Here is a 21639-nt window from a genome sequence, read left to right as displayed (position 1 = left end):
GGAGCGCCGCCAACCGGGACCGCCTGCGGGCGGGGCCGTGCCAACACCTCACGGTGCGAGGGAGCGGCCGCAGGGTGAGAGCGCGGGGCTCTATCGCGACAGCGCCAGGGGAGGGCGGTGCTGTCGCTGCTGTCGCTCTATCGCAGCTGCCTCCTCCTCTTCCGGGGGGACGAGCCCCCGGAGAACTACAACTCCCAGAATCCCTCGCGGCAGCCGCCCCACCTCTGCGCCTGCGTGCCCCAGCGCCGATCGCTCATTGGCTCCCGGCGCCGCCGCCATTTCGCGCCCTGCCTCCGGCCCCTCCGTGTGGCAGCAGGGAGGTGCTGGGTGAAGGCGGCCCCGGTCTCACCGGAGCCGTCCCGGGAGCCGAACCGCCGCTGTCCCGGCTGCGGCCTAGCCTCGAGCACAGGCGTAAGGACCCAACGGCGCCCCTCACCCAGCCCTCCAATCAGCGCCTGCAGCGCTTCAAACTGACAGCCGCTGCCTCCAATCAGCGCCGGTCGCCTCACAGGGGGCGGGGCGGGCGGAAGCGGGGGTCACGTGGGGCGCGCTCCCCCTATCAGCTCAGCGAGGCGCGGGGGCGCCCCCGCTCCCGCCAAATACGAGCGGGAGCCGCCGGGGCGGGACCGGGACCGGGACCGGGACCGGACGGGACCGGACGGGAGGGGAGGGCAGGGCCGGGCCGGGGCAGGTACCGCGGGGCGGGGGGGAGCGGCGCTTCCGGCGGCCCCCGGGGTGCGCGGGGCCTCCCCGGGCCGGGGTAACAAAGGAGGCCCGGAGCCGCCGCCGCGCCTCGGAACCAGGCCCCGCCGCCTCCGTCCTGCCCGGCCTCGTCCCCCGCGGCCTGTGAGGGTCCCCGCGGCCGTGGGGGGGTCTCCGTGTCGCCGGGAGGCGCGGAGGGGGTTTGACCGTGCCGGTTCTCTCCCGCAGACATGGAGTGCAGGGACAAAGCGGCTGCGCCTCCGCGGAAGCTCGTACAAGGTAAGGCTGCAGGGCAGCGGCGTCCCCCGGCGTGGCTGCAGCGCGCTGAGGAGGTGTCAGGCCTCGTTCTGAGCAACGGGGAGGCAGTGAGGGGACCCCAGAGAAGCTGTGGCTGCCCCATCCCTGGCAGTGCTCAAGGCCAGGTTGGACACAGGGGCTTGGAGCAAGCTGCTCCAGTGGAAGGGGTCCCTGCCCGTGGCAGGGGTTGGAGCTGGATGGGCTTTAAGATCCCTTCCCACCCAAGCCGCTGTGTGCCTGTGACTGAGCTAATGCACAGCTCTCGTTCCAGCTCGGCTGCCGTTCAAGCGCTTGAACCCTGTGCCGAAGGACGATGCAGATTCAGAAGTCAAGAAAGTGAAGAGCTCCTCGGGGGGGTTTGCTCCCAGTAAGGATCCCTCCCTGGACGTGTTGGCTGCATCCCTGGACAATGTGGAGAATGACTGCCAGCTGGAGCCAGGGCTGGCTTTTGCTCCCGAACTTGTTAATGGAAAGGGACCATTAGACCATTTTATCCAGAAGAACCCAAAAGGTAACCCAAATGAACCTGTAACCGTTACTGAGCTGACAAAGGGCTCCAGCCATAGACTGAGTGGTGACGCAGACCATGTGGACTCAAAAGCATCTTCATCCCTAGCTGTAACTAATGGCACGTTAGGAAAAGAGAGAAACCCCTTGAGTTGCCTGGATTCCACTCAGAGAAGCCAAATGGATGAGCCCATGGAGATTGACACACTGTGTGGGAATCAAGATGAAGGTTTAGTAGGTGGAATCCAGTCACATTCCAGGTTAACGGAGTGTAACAACATGGAAAGCACAAAAGTAAACCTGCCTGAACTGAAGGATGTCATCTTTGGGGGGAAGATGCCTGTGGTGCTCCTGGAGGACATTATGAACGCAAAGCCTCCCCCAGTCACTTCTCTGGATGGGAGCATCACGTCAGGAAACGAGACCATGGAATCATCCCGGGAAGGGGACTCGGGGCTCACCAACTCCTCACTCAGCTCTGGCTCTGGGGGCTCCCCGGGGCTGCAGCCTGCAGCAGAGACAAAGAGAACCTCCAGCCCCTTGGCTGCCTCCACGCCTGCGAGGAAGGTTGGTCCCTTGTTCTCTTTGGTGGGTGGCTTCCTGTGCTTGGAGTGAACAGGACCAATGGGATGTATGTGTGTGGAAGGTGATGGTGAGTTATTAGGGATGTAATGGAGTTATTGCCCTTTTATATCTTAGCTGTAGCAGAAGGATTTGAGTCGTGCCTGGTTTGGAGCTGCTGGTGCATTTGCATCATGGGGATGTGACTTTTAACTCTGTCACAGGTTCATTTCATTTCTTAGACTGGAGTGCTCCTCAGGTGCACACCCTGGGACTTGGTGCTTTGGTCACTGGGATAAGGACAGTGTCCAAAAGCAGGTTTGTCCATTAGCTGATGGTTTACAACCTCTGTTCTCTTCTTGCTGAAGCTGCTGCAGTTCCTAGGAGCAGACATGGTCCAGGTCAGTGCAGAAGCTTTTCCAGCTCTGAATGGCTGTGGCATAGAAAAAGCTTTCAGTTGAAGCCAGAGAATATCAGTAGCACTGCAGATCCCTCTGTGAGCATGGGGGATGAGGCAGGTGAGCCTCTGAACTGAGCATACACAGCTTGTGCTCTCGTCCCTCTTGTTCCAGGCACACCAGGGAACGCTCACTGCATGGATGCTGCTCCCAGGGAGCAGGATGCTGGAGCGCAGGAGGGAACCCCTCGACATTAGCTCTGAGTGAGCTGCTTTCTTACCATCATAGTTGCAGTTTGGGAGCTCTGATTCGTGGTGAAGGGGAAGCTGCTGAGCTCAACAGTGGCTGCAGAGGTGATGGGGCCTTTCACATGGCTCCAGTGTCTGTTCATCGCTCAGTCACTTTGGGAAGAGATCAGTGGGGTGCAGAGGCACCCACAGTGGGGCCTATGCAGCAGGGGAGTTGTTCCAATCCCACATTCCAAGCCAGGAAATGTGCTTGGGCAGCCCCACATGTCTGTGCTGCTCAGCTACAGCTGAGAGGGGAAAACGGGGCAGGTTTTGAGGGTGGGTTATGTGCTGCCAGGCAGTGGAGCATGTGGCTGGGGTGAATCCCAGAATCCCACCTGGTTTGGTGGAAGAGACCATAAAGCTCATCCAGTTCCAAACCTGAAGGAGCTATGGATGAGGCAGCTGGGGCTTGGAGCTCAGGAGGTGGCTTCCAGTTCTTCTGTCTCCTTATCAAGGAAAGTGATCCATTCTTATACAGTTCAAACTCCCAGTCTTTCCTTGAAGGATTTCCAGCCTAGCAGAACAAGTAAAACACTGCTGGAAGACAGGAACCCAACCGAGTTGTTGCTTTCCTGTGGTGTGAGGTGAGGCTGTTCCCAAAGTGGGAAGCTGTGTCTCAACCTGTCCTGGTCAGTTTGTTTTCCTCAGTGGGAACAGCTCCTATTAAAGTAAAGCTCCCAGGTGAAAGAGCTCTTATTTTACCCATAGAGTGTCCTGCTGCAGCTTCGTGCGGCGTCACCGGGGATGTCTGTGAGCACAGAACATAAAGCACTTGGTCAGTGTTGAGCTATTAACCACAGAACTCAAACATCCCACCTTCTGCTGTGAATGGAAGAAGAGGGAATGGGGGAATACAAGAAACAAGTCCCAGGGTGCTGAAACATTGGCAGATGAAACCTTTGACCAATCCATGCATAATGCTCTTGAACATCAAATACCTGTTTTATCCCCCTGTATAAATAACAGCATTAACTAACATGAGGAGCATGACCTGTTGGGAGCTTCAGGTTGGTGTGCTGGTGGAAAAGCAAGAAGAAGCAGTGTTAAAATATGGATAAGAGCCCTTGAATTCAGGCAGTTATAGCTGAATATCCTACCCAGAGTAAGTGGTAGGATGGAAAAAGCCCCAACCAACCAGTTTTAACCCAAAGGAAGTGACTTTGCTGTGATTAAACAACCTCTGTTGTGCTCCTGTGATTTGGAGCAGCTCTGATCTCTGTTTGGTTTTCTGCACATGATATTCCCTTGCAAATGCTACTTTAGAACTGAGGAGACTGGAGGGATTTGGTTATGCAAAGCTGAGTAAACTGAAGCATTTGGATGGCTTCAGGCTCCACTGTAAATCAGAGCTGCTGGCAGGGTGTTCTGATAGAATAGGTAAGTTGCTGAATACAGAAACCTGCAAGAACAAGGTTAACCCAGTTCAGATGGAGCTTGCTGCTCTCCTGCAAGAGTTCCAGTGCCTCATGGAGCAATGTGGATCCCTAAAACTTGTGTTTTGTCATTCCAGGTATCTCAGAAATGCCACAAAAGCTCTGCAGAGAAGGAGAAGCTGAGATTGCAAAGAGTAAGGCATTTTCACTGACATAAAGCTAAGCTGCTGTGCTTTTACAGTGAATAGTAAGCAAAGCCCTTTGTGTTTCATCTTAGTCCACTTAGAGCATCTCTTATCCCACTTTTCCTCGCTTGATGCATATGGAGCCAGCTTCATGCATGCACTTAAAGTACTTGGCTCGTTCCAAAGCTGCTTAATGCATATGGAATGAAGTGTGGGTGGCCTGCACTGCATTCCTGTGCACTTTGGTAAGATATTAAGAACCTGTCAATGTTGCTGACTGCTTGTCAAAATGAACTTGAGGAGTAGTGGCCTAAACCCTTCCTGAGAGGGTAGGTGCACCCTGCAAAGTGATCACATGCAAATGAAAGCTTCCAGAGCTATTTAGGGCTGGTTCCCTTCCCCCTTTTAAGCCACAAAACACAGGGTCTGTTCCTCATTAATAAGGGAGGCAAGTGGGCTGCTGAGTTGAGGGTTTGCTGGAGAAGCTCTTGGATGTCACATGGAAATGTTCAAGCTCTGCTCTTGGTTTGCTTGAATTCAGCTTGCGAGGAAACTGTTCCATACCCAACCAGGGGCATGGTGATGCTGCCCATTCTGCTGGATCATAGGGAGTTCTTGACCAGGGAGTGCTGTAGGAGTGGGCTTTGCCTGTTGGAAAAGTGGATGTTGAGAGGGGCCTGTGCTTAGGAATTTACTGTGTTTCTTAGGAGCTACTTTATAAAGTTGGTAGGGGCCTCGTGTGATTTCTGTATGCGGCTGAGCCTGCTCTCGAGATGCTTTGCCTGTTACAGTGCCCCATATAGAAGTCCAATCTGTTGTTTGCTTCTTCAATTCTATACATATGTTAAAAATAGCAGTAATGTGAGGGAGAGATGAGAATGGAAACTGCCGAGAACCAACCAGCCCCACCAGTCCTGCTGTTAACTTCCCACCGCTTCCAAAGCAGGCAGGAGCCCTTCACCAGGGACTCCGTTCTGACAGGACTGGGTTGGGGTTTAACCACTGGCACTGCTTTGTGCGTTGGTTGCAGCTATTTGTGCATCGTGGCACTGATCACTTCAGTCTGGTGTTGCCAAGAAGAGAGGGGAAACAAATAACGCAGAGCTGCAAAAGCACAGGGAGGATGTTTGTGTGTCTGAGCACAGATGCACCCTCGATTCCTGATGAAGTCCCCAGTGCCTAAAGCTGTCTTTCTGCATTCTCCTTTGTGTCAACAGACCCATAAGGAGAATTTCAGTTGCTCTGGGAGGAAATACAGTGAAAGGCAACGCTTCCAATGTAATCTTCCCCCCCCGTGCCTCTTGAATATGCTGAGGGTGCCTGGTGTTGTCTGTTACCTAAAATGGATTAGCACCAGTGACAGTTCTGGTGAGCTCCAGGTCTTCTAAAGCAGGTTCACAATCTGGAGTTTGGACTGAAACACATTGTCAGGAAATCCTGATGGCTTTATAAAGCAAAATCACATCAAACTGTCTAAATTTAATCCTGTGGTAGCCCTACCATTGACAGCAAAGCATGAAAGCTCAGCTCATGAGGGATGTGTTTGCAAAGAAGGCATCACATCCCCAGATAAGTTTCCGTAATGCCACAAAGGTAATGAGAATGACTCAAATATAAAGCAAGTAGAACACAAAGCTTTTCTTGATGCTTAGGAAATGGAAATGCCTCCATTTGTTAGAGGAAAAGAACAGTTAATGCCTTCAGAGAGGCAGCACAAGGCAGCTCAGCAGCACGTAGCTGTGGTTAATAACTTCCTGTCCTGTGAGAGCTGGAAATGGCACCACAGGGGAAACACTGGATGGGTACAAGAATTCCATAGACTGGTTTGGGTTGAAGGGACCTTAAAGCTCCTCCAGCTCCAACCCCTGCCACGGGCAGGGACCCCTTCCACTGGAGCAGCTTGCTCCAAGCCCCTGTGTCCAACCTGGCCTTGAGCACTGCCAGGGATGGGGCAGCCACAGCTTCTCTGGGCACCCTGTGCCAGCGCCTCAGCACCCTCACAGGGAAGAGCTTCTGCCCAAGAGCTCATCTCAGTCTCCCCTCTGGCAGGTTAAAGCCATTCCCCTTGGCCTGTCCCTACAGGCCCTTGTCCCAAGCCCCTCTCCAGCTTTCCTGCAGCCCCTTCAGGCACTGGAGCTGCTCTCAGGTCTCCCCTTCAGGAGCCTTCTCTTCTCCAGGCTGCCCCAGCCCAGCTCTCTCAGCCTGGCTCCAGAGCAGAGCTGCTCCAGCCCTCGCAGCAGCTCCATGGCCTCCTCTGCACTCGCTCCAGCAGCTCCACGTCCCTCTTGTGCTGCTGCCCCAGAGCTGGATCAGGGCTGCAGGGGGGTCTCCCTGCCCTGCTGCTCATGCGATGGGGGTGCAGCCCAGCACACAGGGCGGGGGGAGGTGTCTGGGTTGGGATTTAACATCTCAGCTGAAGAGAGTCCTTATTTGCCTCCAGTTTTCGTGCCAGCAGCCGTTGCTGTGTGCTAAATGACACCTTGCTTAACGGCTTCTTTCCGACCCAGGACCAGGAGCGCGCAGACAAGCTGCAGAAGCTCCAAGCAGAAAGGGAGGAAAAGGGAAGGCTGAAGGAAGAAGCGAAAGCTGCGAAAGAGCGAGCCAAGGAGGAGGCCAAGAAGAAGAAAGAGGAGGAGAAAGAGTTGAAAGAGAAAGAAAGGAGGGAAAAGAAAGAGAAGGAAGAAAAGGAAAAAGCCGAGAAGCTGAGAGTGAAGGAGGAGAAACGCAAGGAGAGGCAGGAAGCTTTAGAGTAAGTGCCTCGGTTTCTGCATGCCCTGGGCAATAATGTGTCATGGTGTGAGGACCTTACCATCCCCACCTCACCCACCCCTCCTGGGGGCTATACTGGTCGAACAGCACGTGCCTCTGTTACAGGGTAGGTTTGAAAGGCCTGAAAGGCTGCGTGCTCCAGACCCTGGTCTCAGCAGTGCTTTCTGCTTGCAGGGTGACCTGGGCTTCTGCTTTGAAATGGCTGAAAAGTGCTGTTATGCTCCACTGAGTTTTCCCTTCATGACCAGTCTTGCTTGTACTTTGCAGTTTGCTGGCACGGGTGCCCAGGCTGGTGAGGAAGTTGCTTGTAACTTGGTAATATCCTAAATACCCTTCCCTGGGACTGAGGAAGCTACTTTGTGGCTAAACCAGGGCAATATTTGCTCTAGAAGGAATCGAGAGTCTTCTGTACGCTTAACCAAGTCTGCTCCTTGGCTGAATTGACAGCTTTTCTTCTTGCCTTGCATGATGGGGTCTTAGGCAAGGTCTGGGGCTTCTCCCCTCTTCCCTGGTGCAAATAAACACTTGATGGTTCCTGCCAGTTCAAATGAACTTTGTATTAAAGGGCAAAACTCGAGGAGAAGAGAAAGAAAGAAGAGGAGAAACGGCTGAGAGAGGAGGAAAAGGTAAATGCTTTCTCTAGCTTGTCTCTAAACCCTGCTCTGGGGAAATGATGTTCCTGGGCTCCCTGGCACCCTCCCCTGGGTGCAGCTGGGCCAGGCTGCTGTGGTGGGGCTGCTCCACCAGTTCTGTCCTGCAGGTTCCTTGTCTGTGGCTTCTCTATGTGGGGGTGTGTCTTTGCTTTTACCCCTTAAAGTACATTGGTTTCTCCAGTGGCCCTGGGTGAACTCAATCCTTTGCCTTAGCAATGACATTGGCATCCCCAGAGCATTCTTAGGGAGGCTAGTTGGGGTTTGTTGAGTCACAGGAGCTGGTAAATGCCTGAAAGTTTGCTTTACACCTCAGTGGGTTTGAAGTTGAGTCATGCATGAGCTCTCCTGCAATTAGAAACCTTGGCCTACCTGTGCATTCACAATGTGCTCTTTGATTGCAGCGTATCAATGCCCAGAAAGCAGAAATCACGAGGTTCTTCCAGAAACCAAAGACTCCCCAAGCCCCGAAGGTGAGGTATTGCTGTTCCTGTCCTTCAGTAGTTGTCTTCTAACAAGTACAGATTTCCTTCTCATCTGCCCCTTCGAGCTGCTTAGGTGGGCAGAGCATTAGTTCTTTTCCTCACTTCCCAATCTCAGAAGTGTAAAGGGCTTTAAAAGAAGCCTGTGACCAGTTTGCAGTTGCTGAGGAGAAACCTCACCTCTGCCTTCTCCTACACTGGCTCTAAAGACCTAGAGTCCCTTGAAAAGATCTCTTGGCGTCTCGCATGTGAAGGGCTTAACCTAACTCTTCCTTCAGGCCTGGTGCTCAGGTCTGTTGCAGATGGTGACCATGTTGGTACCACGGTTTCTTGGGTGTTGAGACCTTGCCAATCCTCACTTGACATTTCAGATTCTTGCTGGCTCTTGTGGAAAGTTTGCTCCTTTTGAAATCAAGGAGAACATGGTCTTAGCTCCCCTGTGTCGTATCGCCCTGGATCCAGACTTCTTGGAGCAGCTGGATAAGCTCCTGCATGCACAGAACAGTGAAGTTTCCTTCTTGAGGGACCTAAAGTGTCGTAAACCGCGTAAAACTGGACCTACTTTTGTCAAGAGCAGCCCTGACACAGTGAACAGGTTAGTTTGTGGCTTCACTCGCATGTGATGAGCTGCAGAATGGTTCTGACTTTGTCTTAGTCTAATATTGGAGGTGATGGGAAGAGGGAGCTTTGCTTTGAATACTTGTATTAGATGAGAATTGCTTCCCCAGGGAGCAGTAGGTTATGATGGGGATTTCCTTCATTCCATGCAGTGCTCTCAAACCCTTTCCTGCAGGAATTCTTGTGCTTCAGGCAGCTGCCCTGCAGCACTGGCCGCTGCTGGCCTTTCCTGCTGTTCATCCTTGAGTGTTTCCAAAAGGAAAAGCTGCCTCTAAGCTGTTTTAGGGAGCAGCAGGGGAGCATTGTGCAAAGGCTGAAGCTGCTCTCTTGTTCTGACAGTGATGTGGTGGTAGTGGATAACTGCAAAACAGACGCTGTTCCTGAAAGGGGGAAATTTGGGAGGATGAAACTCCTGCAGTTCTGTGAGAATCACCGCCCTGCATACTGGGGCACATGGAACAAGAAAACCACTATGATCCATCCCCGGAATCCTTGGTCTAAGGACAGTGTAAGCACCTTGCAGGCTTGTTGGATTCTTTCCTTCTTCCTGCTCTTGAACTTAAGATGTATTTAGCCAAGTTCACTTGTTCTCTGGGATTCCTGATTCACTTCCTTGTTCCCTTTTGCTACTGAATTGTCAGCCCCTGGCTGGGGTCTGGCCTCGAGCTCTCAAGTTGGTTACACAAATGGCATGTTGGCATTTGTTCTAGAGGCTACTGGACTATGAAGTAGATAGTGATGAAGAATGGGAAGAGGAGGAACCTGGAGAAAGTCTCTCCCATAGTGAAGGGGTAAGGATTCTGCCTGCTGGAAAACAGCTTTCTGAACCAGAACACTTGCCAGTGTGCTTTCTAACAAGCAGAGTTTGCTTTTAGGATGATGAAGAGGAGGGAGAGGATGAAGATGATGACGATGGGTTTTTTGTACCCCATGGGTACCTATCTGAAGATGAAGGAGTGACAGAAGTAAGTGAACTGTGGGGGGTCACTGGATTTCCAGGTGTTCCCAATGAATCTTGTAGTGTTGGCAGTGATGTAACTGGGTTTCTATGGTCCAGGAGCAACTTCTGCAGCTCAGGGAGCACAGGGAAAAGCTGGCTTGAAAAAAGCTTTTGGTTGTTCCTGGTCCATCTCTCAAATTCTCTCTCCCCTGTGGGTTTAGGAGTGTGATCCAGAGAATCAGAAGGTTCGTCAGAAGCTGAAAGCAAAGGAGTGGGATGAGCTGATGGCCAAGGGGAAGAGGTTCCATGTGCTGCAGCCTGTGAAAATCGGCTGCGTCTGGGAAGGAGCAGAACACGACAGCGGCACAAATGCAGACGTGAAGGTTCTGCAGCAGTTCACAGCCTGCATCCTGGATGCACCCCTTGCAGAGGAAGAACAGCAGGTCCAGAAATGTAGCAAGAAAAGAGCAAAAGATCAGCAAAGTAAGACCTGAAGAGTAAATACTTGTGTTTGTGCGCTGCTGCACTCTGCCTGGGAGAGCACAGCTTTTCATACTGAGTGTCAAGTTCAGAACAACCTGTTTCTGAAATCCAAGGAATCTCTGAGAGCTCTTGGAAAAGAGTTTCCCAGCATTGCAGCTGTATGGCCTTGATTGCACTCCCCCAGAAACTCCTGCTCTGGATAATGTAGGAAATGAAGGCAGCAGCACTTCAGTAGATGCAGATTTAGGACTGGAAGTGCTTGGGCCCATTGACCTGGTTATTGCTAAGCGGGGAGAGGGTTTAGGTTGTGTGACAGGTTTTGGTGCTGAGTAACACAAGGCTGTGGATAATGAACAGAAAGGTTGGAACAGGGGTCAGAGCTTTCACTCGAGGGTGCCTTTTCTCCGACCAATTTAGCTCCCATTACAATCCTGGATCTAAAATTACCCTCAGCCTCTTTGTCCTCCTGGCCCCTGTGTCCTGGTGGCTCTTCCCAGCCCTTCAAGAGTTCTTTATCCCCCCCCAACCCAACCTTTGCCTCCTTCCTTCCCTGCAGTCCTTGCCCACCTCCTGCCGCTGCTGCACGGCAACGTGAACGGCAGCAAAGTGATCATCCAGGAGTTCCAGGAGTGCTGCCGGCAGGGAATGTTCAGTGACGTGACGGCGGGCGCCGACTGCAGCGACGCCAGCCCCGCCAGCCCCATGGCCTCCCGCCCGCAGACGCCCGTCGGGGAGGACAGTGGGGTCCCTTCCAAAGCCAGGCTAAAGAGGATCATCTCGGAGAACTCTGTGTACGAGAAGAGGCCCGAGTACCGCATGTGCTGGTACGTCCACTCCGAGGTGCTCAGGAGCTTTGACCAGGAGCATCTCCCCGTCCCGTGCCAGTGGAACTACGTCACCCAGGTGCCCTCCTCGGGGAAGGAGGAGGCTGGCAGTGGGGCCGGCCTGGCTGTGCTGCAGCCCACCCCCGTGGCAGTGAAGAGGAAGCCCACGGGCAGCATGTCCATCACCAGGTTCATGAAGAGACCTCGGGATGCTGAGCAGGTGAGTTCCTGTCGGGGAGTTCTTCCCCAGGACAGCACAGCAGGGATGGAGCTGTGTCCCCCGGCACACCCCAAACTTGGTCCAGATGAGCAGAGGCCAAATATAAAGCTGCAGATGCTTTTCTTCACACAACCCCCCTCTTTTTTTGTGGGGGAAGGGAGTGAAGTGATGTGACTCTGAAGAGATGGGTTTCTTTTGTGCCCCTCCAGCCTGGCCTGTGTGTTCCATTGAAGAATGTTGCTTTCCTGCTGTTCTTCCATTCTCTGCTATTTGGCAGTGATTTGCATCCAAGCTGTGAATAGTTTCTGCTTGGCCTTGGTTTTACAGCTGTGTGTCATTTGTATGCAGGTTTTTATGTCTGTGTATGGCTGCCAGATGCATAGCCCGAGCTGGGGACTTACATCACTTGCATGTGCCCTGATTCAATGTGGTTCCTAAGTGCTGCAACTCAACCTATAATAAGTCTGCAAAGTCTCCAGCTTATCCTGTCATCCATAAAGCTGAATTTCAAGAGCTGCTTTAAAAACATCCCCATTCATAGGAACAAAATGAGATGGATTCGAAGGAGTTGCTACTCCAGCTCTAAGCTTTGTTGTGGTCTTCCTGTTGTTGGCTTCTGCTTTTCAGGGTAACCACGGGTACTATGAACAGCTTAATCACCCCAAATGATGACTCAAAAGTATGTGTTGGGTGATGCTTCACTGTGTATTTAAGACATGAAGGTCTTATATATAGGTCCTGAAGTTTGGTGTTACCAACCATGTGCTTCCAAACCTATGAGTAGGGCAGGGCTTGAACTGCTGGGGGGTTTATCCCTCATCCTCTGTGGACAAGGGGGTTAGGAAAGGAGCCACAGACAAGGCTTTTGATGCTTTTCCTTCCCACTTTATTCCTGGCTTGTCTTCTGAAGCAGCTCCCCATGCAAGTAGCGATGGGGATCAGAGGCTTGCGCGAAGCTGTTCAGCCCCCGAACTCCATCTGCTTGGGTTTTTTCCTCAGCCACTAAATAAAGGCAGAGATAAAAATCCCTGCTTGGCACCCGCTGGAAGCTGCTGAGGAGTGAGTGCTTGAGCAGGAAGAGCCAAAGAGAGGCTTTTAGTAGAATCCCATCACCAGCTCCCCAAAGCAGCTTCAGGCCGTGCCTGTGGGGTGCAGAGGCCCCAAAGCCTTTCATGCCTTAGGACCTCTAAAGGGAGGTCCTCGATCCCATCCTTCCTGCTGAGTGTGGGGGAGCGTGGGGACAGCAGGAACGGGTGGGAGTCAAGGCTGCCAGGTTCTGCCCCCCAGCACTTGGTGTTCTCATGTAGGTAAAGGTGCTTTTACATAAGCTGTGGGGAGGGGAGGCCTGGGTCTGGAAGTGGGCAGTACCTGCGCACGTGTGGGAGGGGAACAGCTTCATCTGAGAGCTGTGGCTTTAATGGGAGATGCAAATGTGAAGTTTCTTCTCTTGGAACAGCTTGGAGGGGGTGGTGGGGACCAGATCCTAGATTCCCCTTCCAGAACAACAGAACCCATGAGGTTCAGCCCAGGTTGGAGCTCTGTTTTGCTGTGGAGGCTGTCGAGCGCGTTGTGCAAGAGTGAAACCTCCTGGAGCAGCAGCTCGGCGTGCTTCCCGCTCCCTGAGCCACTGCACATGAGGCCTTTTATCCCAGATCCTGGCCTGTTGGAGCCGGGACTCGCTGCTTTCTCTCCCCTCGCAGCTGGTCAGAGGGTGCTGGGAGCCCCAGTGGTGGGGAGCACCCGCTGCTGCCTCAGCAGCACTGCCCCGGCACCTTCAGCTTGCTGTTAAAGGCTCCTCTGTTTCCCTTCAGGCTGAAGCTGCAGAGATGGATGGATTTCAGGCAGACACTGAGGAAGATGAGGAGGATGATGACTGCATTATTATGGATATACAGCCAGGCAAAGGTGGGGAAGGAAAACGATAGCAGCCTCTTGGCTCTCCCACGAGGGAGAGGATGGGGTGTGGGGCTGAACCACTTGAGCTCTTGTGCCCCTTTCTCCCCAAGCCTCGTGCTCTCCTCTCTGGGTATTTTATTCTAGGTACTTCTGTGCTTTTCATGTTTTATTCTAGATGCTGCTTTGCTATTTACAGTCTTTAATGTGCCCTTACCTCTTCCCTCCTCCCTCCCGTTGATTAAACAGTGCAAATAGCATTTGGCTGCCAGTGTTACCTTTGGTTTCTGCTTCTTTTCTGGTAAGAAATGGGAATGTTGGGGTCAGGCTGAGCAGATCCAGGAACTGTTGGTCAATGTTGCTGACTGGGGTATGCACAGGCCAGAGCCCTGCCAGGACTGACAGGGTCTGGATTATAACTCCCCCCTGCTGCCTTCTTGAAGCCATAGGTGCAGGCTGAGTTGTCTGAAAGGGCTGGAGCAGCTCTGCTCTGGAGCCAGGCTGAGAGAGCTGGGCTGGGGCAGCCTGGAGAAGAGAAGGCTCCTGAAGGGGAGACCTGAGAGCAGCTCCAGTGCCTGAAGGGGCTGCAGGAAAGCTGGAGAGGGGCTTGGGACAAGGGCCTGTAAGGACAGGCCAAGGGGAATGGCTTTAACCTGCCTGAGGGGAGACTGAGATGAGCTCTGAGGCAGAAGCTCTTCCCTGTGAGGGTGCTGAGGCGCTGGCACAGGGTGCCCAGAGAAGCTGTGGCTGCCCCATCCCTGGCAGTGTTCAAGGCCAGGTTGGACACAGGGGCTTGGAGCAAGCTGCTCCAGTGGAAGGGGTCCCTGCCCCTGGCAGGGGTTGGAGCTGGAGGAGATTTAAGGTCCCTTCCAACCCAGCCCATTGTAGGACAGTGGCCAAGCTCTGGGCTGACAGGTGAGGGCTCTGGTCAGTGCTGTGCAGCTCTGCTCTAGAATCAAAGCAGTTGCTCGTATTTGTGTCCCAGTTATCCCTTAGGAAGTGGCTTTCAAAGCTCCAACGCTTATAGTGTGTCCTTTCAGGCTCCGGATTCAGCCGCAGTGGGATGAGGATGTGGAGCAGCTCCTTTCATCTCAGCCAGGTTTTAACTATAAATACTTGTTCATACACATCAATAACTTAATGCCAAGCACATGATGTGCATTCAGCTCCTCTAAACCACTTTCAAACCCTCCCAGCCCTTTCTTACAATAGAGCTTTCACAATGCCACTGCCACAACCTGAATTAAGTGGGGTTTTGTGGAGGGCAGCTCCTCGAGCTGATAGAGAAGGGCTTGTGCATATTCCTGAAGCCCTGCATCCTAAAGCTGAATGTTTGACCCATTCTAGACATATCTGGTGCCGCGTTCCTCCTCTCCTTCCCAAGCAGACAATGGAACTGCTTGACAAGAAGCTTTCTATTTAATCTTAAGCTGCTTTTTGCTTATTACAAGACTGGAGGGAGATGAAAGCCTTGTCCTGAGGATGGGGCTGCTGTTCAGCAGCTTCCCTGCCTCAGGCTTTGTTGACACACAGGCAACTGCCTTTGTTTGCCTCTGCTTGAGTCTAAAGCACTGCAAAGATGAGGAAGATCTCTTTTTACGGTTGAAGTGATTTTATTCTGGATTGGTGTTAACCCAATATTAAACCCAGGTTTTAAACAGCATTGAGAAGGAGACTCACAAGGGAAGACAGCAAGCAGCGAGCAGTCCAACCCTACTCCATTCAGGAGCATAGTTAAAACCCCCCAACCTAAATCACCCCAAACCAACCCATTTTCTCCTTTGCAGATTCTACAGTGGCAGCTTTGAACTCGAGTGGTGGAGGAGCTGCTCTCCAGGACACCAGCATGCTCAGCCCATCTAATGCAGTTTGAGCCTTAACCACCTACTAACTTCTGGATGTACGTAGAATGAGTTAGAGAACCTTAAACCCAGCGTATCTTTGAAGGAGATACTTGAAAGTGTTCCATATTTCTTGTAAAGAGAAGACAGCACTTTGTTCTGCTTCAGCCCCAATGGAAGCTTATGTTTTTAGTCCTAGTTTTTAGGTTAAAAGAAGAAAATCCTGCGTTTTACTCTGTCCTTAATAAAGCATTATTGACATTTTGATACTTCTTTGTAATGGAAGGTATATAAATTATCTCTAAACCTAGCAGAGGGCTTCTGGAATAAGCTTGTTGTGATGCCACTGGGTGAATGACTGTTCATAATGTTGTATAGCATGGCCTTGGGTATAAATGATGTACAATTATATGTGAATTTATGCTATCTCTAGCCTCCTGTTTGTGGTCTTCCTTGCTCCAGAGAACAGCAGCAGGGCTTTACCTTGGGGAAAGAGAAGAAACCACACCTTGTGTCCCCTCCGTTTCAGCTGGTGTTGATTGTTGATCAGGGTTGATTGTTGGTCTCCTGTACCCACTGCTGCAGAAGAGGCTGTGAGTGGAAAGCCATCACGACTGCCATATAAAAGACTGAACTAGCATCAGACTTGCTGGGAATTCTAACCTTCTATGGCTTGTGAGGTGATGGATTAGTTCCCTAAACCCCTGGCTGCAGTTTGAGGCATCATCTCTCACCGTAAGCAGGTGTTGTCAGTCCCTTGGGCTGGCTGTGGGTGCGTGGAGTGAAGAGGTGGGTGATGCCACAGCAACACCAGTGCCAGCCCCTGCATTTCAAACCTACAGAGCAATGCAATTCCAGCAGCTTTGAACAGAACTGAGTCTTTAACCATTCCACTGAACAGAATGGTTCATCTACATATGGTTCATCTACATATGTTCTCTCCAATAGGAGTTCCAGTGCACACAGAAGCAAAAGGAAAAGCCCAGCCCTACACCCAGGCTCACTCGAGTGGGAATCCAGCCTAGTACTAGCGCTGAGTCCCCCCCTACAAGGGAGGAGAGAGATGCTTCAGCCTGGGCTTGGGAACACCTCGAGCAGTCCCTGCTAAACGTGGTTCTTAAAGCCCTTCAGAGCAGTCCCAGAAGAGTCCTAGAGGGTAGCACTCAGTGCGTGGAGGGGACCACGAGGTTGGTGTGACACGGCTGAGCCGAGGCTCCTGCTGCGCAGAGCTTAACCCCAAGCCATTGCTGAGCTCAGTCCGCACGGGAAAAGGAAGCAGGAGTCTGAAAGCCCCGGCCCTGCCTCCAGTGCCCTTTATTTCATGACAGTGTCTGGACTCTGGCGAGAAGCTCTGCTTTCAGGGGGCTCCGTGGCTGCTCCTCTCCCGCCGCCCGGATGTCTGCCATGACCGCTGCATCCCAGGCCAGGGTCAGCAGGGCTGAGGGTACCTGCACAGGAAAGGCACTGAGCTGGAGCAGGGTGATGCTGGGACCTCGGAACCCGGGGTATGTGCACGCCTTGGGAAGAGCGGCAAGTGTGGGGTGCTATGAGGAGCTCTTTCTAGGGGATGCTGATGGGCTTGTGCTCGAGCTGCTGCCCACGGCCCAGCCTGTGTTTGCCATGGAGGCAGGCCGCTGCAGTTCACAGAGTCACCCAGGCTGGAAAAGAAAAGCATCAAGTCCAACTGCTCCCCAGCACTGCCAAAGCCATCACTGACCCATGGCACTGAGGCCTCGTCTCCATGGTGTGTAAACACTCGCAGGGACGGTGACTGCAGCCCTGCCCTGGGCAGCCTGTTCCAATGCCTGAGCACCCTCTGGGGAAGGAATTGTTCCTCAGCTCCATCTAAACCTGCCCTGGTGCAGCTTGAGGCCGTTTCCTCTTGTTCCTTGGGAGAAGGGACTGACCCCACCTCACTACACCCTCCTGTCGGGTACTTCCTTCCAGACCTCTGCCTTGAGCCAGAAGCCTTCAATCAGTGCTTAAAGAGAAGGAGGCAGAGCAGCGCTCGGGGCACTGGAAGCAGCAGACACAAACCTCTCTCTACGTTAAGAGCAGCGGGTGACTCTGACCACCTGAGGACCCCCTGGCAGGTACCAGCTCTTTTTCACTCACCAGCCCGCATTCATTGAAGGCCAAGTTCTCATCTGTGAGTTTGAGACCTCCAGGTCCCAGAAGCTCAAAGGGCAGCCAGTCTTCTCGGAGTGCTTCTCTCACAAAGGTGTAGAGCGCAGAGACCGATTCTCGTGCATAAAACGTCCCTGCCATGAGCAAACAAGGGGAGATATTGAGAGAGAGTCCGGCATTCCCCAATCTAACCTTTTGTGGTAGGTTCCGTGGGGCTCCACACTCATCCTCACTTCCCGAACCACTTCAGTGCCACAGAAACAGCCCGATTTGACTGCGAAGTAGAAAAGCACAATCCCCAAAGCCAAAACCTGCTTTAATTTGTCCCAAGCCCCTGCCAGCCTCTAACAAAGAGCTGGGAAAGCCTGAAATGCTTCCCAGAGTTCTGCTGTAAGACTTGAAGTGGATTTCATCCCCTTGTATAGCACAGGCAGCCTCATGCTGGCTGCTGTAACAACTTCATCTAACGAGTCCAGCTTGCTCCTGGCAGCCTGGGAAGAGCAGGATTTAATTAACAGAGCCTTGGGATTCTTCCCTCTCCACTCAAGCCTGGCCAGGCAAAGGGCTTGGAGATGAGGAGTCAGAGAAGCCTTACCCCACTCTGGGCTCTTTATTGCTTGTGTTTCGCTCAGCACACCTCCAGCCTGCTTAACGGGCAAGCTCTTTGGCTACGAGTGTTCTCAGAAGCTTCTAAAGGCTAAGAAGGCTTTTTACCTTGGAGGAGATACCCATCGGGGAAGCGGACCCGGAGCAGGGTGTAGTTGTACTTCCGCATTTCCCTCTGCTCTTCCTTCTCTCGCATGGCTTTTGTCCTCAGCATTGAAGCCTTCTCCACTGCTTCTGTCCTTTAGGGAAAGGCGAGGTGAGAGGAAGCCGGAGGCTGGCGGCCGGAGCCTCCTCCGAAAGGAACCCACCGGAGGCGCTGCTCGCGCCTGAGCTCCTCGGCGGTGAGGCTGTAGAAGTCGGGGGGCAGCTCGAAGCGGGCGGCGGCAGGGGACGGTTTGAACACGCAGCGCTGCCGGTCCAAGCGCGCCCGCAGGGGCTCCGAGCTCAGCAGCTGCTCCTTGTGGCGCCTGAGCTCGTCCAGGCGGGCCAGCGCCTCCTCCCGCAGCACGTAGTACTCCTCTGTGCCCTCTGCAACACAAGGCCAGGAGCTGAGGCCCTTTACACAAGCAATGGATGAGGTTCTGCGCTCTCCAGGAAACGGGATGCATGAACAGGGAAACTGCTGCTCCCGTTGCAGCCTCCCCCAGCCACACACACCCCCCTTCTGGTTTAACACTCCCATGTCTTGCCTTGTCCTGGAACAGGCAGTGTTTTTGTCTCAAACCCGACAGCCTGGAAAAACCCGTGTATCCCTTCCAAGCAGCTTATCCTCTCCTGGAAGAAAAGGCACCAAGTTGGATGCATCCCGCTCCAGGCAAGGACTCTGCTGGGCAGAGCGCCCGGGGGAGCCTTCACCTCACCTGAAACACTTTGTTCTGCAGTTTGATTTTCCGGTACTTCTCCTCCTCCGGATGGAGGCAGATGTTATCCAGATACCTGCAGAGAGAGGAACGTGGCCTGGATCAGAGCAGGATGTGCTCTTCCACCGTGCAGCAAGTGACTGAGAGACCTCAGTATTCCTCACTGAAAATCACAGGAAAGCAGGACCATTTCCTCCCCAAGGCAGGCAGAAGCTGGATCCCAACCAGCAGCTCCCAAACCTGGATGAGTGCAGTGACCATTAAACCCTCTTGGAGATGCTGCCCTTACTCCAGCTGACACTGAAGATGGTTTAAGCCTTGGGATTTGGTGTCCTACAGACTCTGCCCTGGAGCACAGCAAGAGAATGACTTGCCAAGGCCCCTGGGTGCCCCTTGACCACCAGCCCCACGTACTTGGCCATGGTCTCCAGCCCCACGCGCACTCTCTCCCGGTCCTTATTGAAGGTGTGAATCTCCATGATGGAAGCTGCCACTGGATCTACGGAGAAATACTGGGAGAGAAGGAGGGAAGCTGGTCAGGGGGAGCTGCTGCTGCTCCACACAAAGGGACTGGTGTGGTTTAACCCAGCACCAGGCTGGTTCTGCCTGTGCCGGGATGGCAGCGAGGAGCAACAGGGGCAAAGTGGGGCAAAACCAACCCAAATGAGGGTTGGGCTGAAGACGTTTCATAGGTAACGCATGAAGCAAAGGGATTTATTCCCTCCTCCCCCCTTGGCCACTTCCAGTGTGTAATCAAGACTCGGCCGCAAACCCAAGGCGCAGCAGAGCTGCTATGAGGATAACGCGCGCCATCCCAGCCCAAACCAGTAAACAGGAATGCCGAGGGAGGGGCTGGCACGGGACTTTGCATGGCTCCGTCGGGAGGCGCCTGCGGAAGGTGCGGGACGGGAGAGGGGACCCGTGCCACGGCGCGGGAGCGGGGGAAGGCCGCGAGTGAAGCGCTTACGGCCTGGATGGCTTCCCTGAGGTGCTGCTCCTTCCGGTCCCTCCGGACACGCTCCCCGCTCAGCGGGCACGTGAAGTAGACCCCGGAAACGGAGAGAGCGGCGGCGCCGTCCTCCGCGGGGGAGGCCGCGTCCTGAAGGAGGCAAAGCCGGCACCGGGTGAGCACGGGGAGGGCTCGGCCTTCAATGCCCAAGGCCGGCACTGCAGGAGCGGGGGTTCCGGTGCTCCAGGGCGGACACGGGGGCTCGGAGCAACCCGCTCCGGTGGAGGCGCCCGTGCCCGCGGCAGCCTTGGAGCTGGGGGATGTCCGGAGCCACCAGCCCAGCCCCTGCTGGGGAAGCGGCGGCTCTCACCCCTTCCTCTGCATCGGGCCCTCTCTCAGCGGCGGCCGCCTCCGCCCTCAGCTCCTTCCGCACTGCGAGAGACAACCCCCGGTTACAGCGGCCGCGGGCAGCGCATGGGGGCCCCGTTCCCGGCTCCCAGCACCCGCAGCCGGCCCTACCCTGGCTCCTGATGGCCTCCTGCGACGAGGCCGCCTTGGCCTTGGGCCTCCCCTCCATGCGAGCCAGCGCCGCCGCCGCCGCCATCTGCGCCTCATCCGTGGGGCCCTGACGGGGCCTCGGGGCCGCCGCCGCCGCCTTCGGGCTCTCCCTGGGGACCGGGGCCCTGCGCAGGAGCGAGGGCTCGGGTCAGAGCCACCGGATCCGGGCTCCCCACGGACCGGGACCCCCCCCCCCACCGCCGTTACCGGAGGGTCCCCGCTGCCCTACCCCGTACCGGGACGGCTCCGACAGCTTCTGCCCGGGCCCCGCCGCCTTGAACTTGAGGTCGGCCTTGATCTCCTGGAAGAACTTGCGCATGGCGGGGCCGGGAGGGGACCGGGATGGAACCGGGATGGGACCGGGATGGAACCGGGATGGAACCGGGATGGAACCGGGGCCGCCGCGCCCGCCCGCGTCACTGCCAGCGGAAGGGGCGTGTCCCCGGAACCGCTCTGCGCTGCCGCCGCTCCGTGACCCCCGCGGTCCTCCGGGGCGCAGGGAACGGGAGGGGACCCCCGGGGCCACCACAGGGTGCCCATGGATAGGGATAGGGATAGGGACAGGGATAGGGACAGGGACAGGGATATGGCACAGCCTGGGATATGGCATGGAGCCGCGGGATGGGTCGGGTTGGAAGGGACCTTAAAGGGACGTCCCCTCCGGGCGCTGCCCGCCCATCACCGCCCGCTGGCCCTGGGGGCCGCAGTCCCCCTGCGAAGGCTTCGTCCCGGCCGTGGGTTGGGGTTGGGGCTGGGGTTGGGGCTGGGGCTGGGGTTGGGGTTGGGGTTGGGGCTGGGGCTGGGGACAGGGCCCGCCCGGCTCCTGCCGGGACCTGCCCCCAAAGCACGTGCAGAGGAACCGGGTCCCATTAAAACCAGGTTTAGGAATCGAGCTTCTGGGCAGACTGAGCCATAGCCTATAGCCTGACCCGCACCCTATAGCCTGACCTGCACCCTATAACCTGACCCGCACCCTATAGCCTGACCTGCACCCTATAACCTGATCCATAACCTACAGCCTGACCCATAGACTATAGCCTTACCCGCACCCTGTAGCCCTGGTGCATAACATATAGCCCTGCTCTACATCCTCCAGCCCTGACCCATAACCGGTAGCCTTACCCATCGCTTATGGTCCTGACCGTCACGCAGTAGGCCTGGCCACTTCCCTATAGCCCTGGCTCATATCTATAGCTTGACCCATACCCTGTAGCCCTGGCCCATAACCTATAACCTGACTCACACTATAGCACTGACTCATACCCTATAGCCGTGGCCCATAACCTATAGCCCTAGCTCATAGCCTATAGCCCTGGCCCATAATCTATTGCTTGACTCACACTACAGCACTGACTCATACCCTATAGCCCTGGCCCCTAACCTATAGCCATAGCTCATAGCCTATAGCCCTGGTCCCCTCTCTATAGCTCTGGCCCATAACCTGTAGCCTGACCTACACCCCATATTCCTGACCCCCTTCCTATAGCCCTATCCCATAGCCTATAG

General features: G+C 54.6%; 2 protein-coding genes across 2 annotated transcripts; one reads left to right on the top strand and one right to left on the bottom strand.

Moving 5' to 3' along the window:
* The first annotated feature begins 886 nt into the window (after positions 1-886).
* CHAF1A (chromatin assembly factor 1 subunit A) lies at positions 887-15465 on the top strand. The gene is made up of 14 exons (XM_062637137.1): positions 887-981; positions 1271-2073; positions 4266-4322; positions 6821-7062; positions 7648-7708; positions 8137-8205; positions 8586-8809; positions 9172-9340; positions 9543-9623; positions 9708-9797; positions 9994-10255; positions 10812-11299; positions 13111-13204; positions 14980-15465. Exons 1-14 carry the CDS (start codon positions 933-935, stop codon positions 15063-15065), a joined length of 2775 nt encoding a protein of 924 aa, XP_062493121.1. The 5' UTR covers positions 887-932; the 3' UTR covers positions 15066-15465.
* An 864-nt stretch (positions 15466-16329) lies between these two features.
* Positions 16330-20554, bottom strand: UBXN6 (UBX domain protein 6). Its single transcript, XM_062637138.1, has 11 exons — positions 20376-20554; positions 20095-20258; positions 19946-20007; positions 19594-19725; positions 19041-19138; positions 18627-18702; positions 18456-18540; positions 18075-18294; positions 17875-18005; positions 17149-17294; positions 16330-16481 (listed from the first exon to the last, which is right to left on the bottom strand). Exons 1-11 carry the CDS (start codon positions 20450-20452, stop codon positions 16353-16355), a joined length of 1320 nt encoding a protein of 439 aa, XP_062493122.1. The 5' UTR covers positions 20453-20554; the 3' UTR covers positions 16330-16352.
* Between the last annotated feature and the right edge of the window lie 1085 nt (positions 20555-21639).

This window comes from Pezoporus occidentalis, unplaced genomic scaffold (assembly GCF_034315485.1).
Source record: "Pezoporus occidentalis ecotype Australia unplaced genomic scaffold, CSIRO_AGI_Poc_V1 ctg505, whole genome shotgun sequence".
Taxonomy (NCBI): domain Eukaryota; kingdom Metazoa; phylum Chordata; class Aves; order Psittaciformes; family Psittacidae; genus Pezoporus; species Pezoporus occidentalis.
Note: the sequence above shows the minus strand (reverse complement) of the source record. Positions and strands in the feature narration are given on the sequence as shown.

What these genes read in the sequence shown, in the direction of transcription:
- UBXN6 (XM_062637138.1), bottom strand. Translation starts at nt 20,452, where the DNA reads ATGCGCAAGTTCTTCCAGGAGATCAAGGCCGACCTCAAGTTCAAGGCG. An exon ending in TCAGGGAAGCCATCCAGGCC is followed by an intron (nt 19,139 to 19,593) that starts GTAAGCGCTTCA and finishes CTTCTCTCCCAG; the next exon opens with TATTTCTCCGTAGATCCAGT. An exon ending in CGATGGGTATCTCCTCCAAG is followed by an intron (nt 17,295 to 17,874) that starts GTAAAAAGCCTT and finishes TGCTCATGGCAG; the next exon opens with GGACGTTTTATGCACGAGAA.
- CHAF1A (XM_062637137.1), top strand. Translation starts at nt 933, where the DNA reads ATGGAGTGCAGGGACAAAGCGGCTGCGCCTCCGCGGAAGCTCGTACAA. An exon ending in TCCGCGGAAGCTCGTACAAG is followed by an intron (nt 982 to 1,270) that starts GTAAGGCTGCAG and finishes CTCTCGTTCCAG; the next exon opens with CTCGGCTGCCGTTCAAGCGC. An exon ending in AAGATGAAGGAGTGACAGAA is followed by an intron (nt 9,798 to 9,993) that starts GTAAGTGAACTG and finishes CTGTGGGTTTAG; the next exon opens with GAGTGTGATCCAGAGAATCA.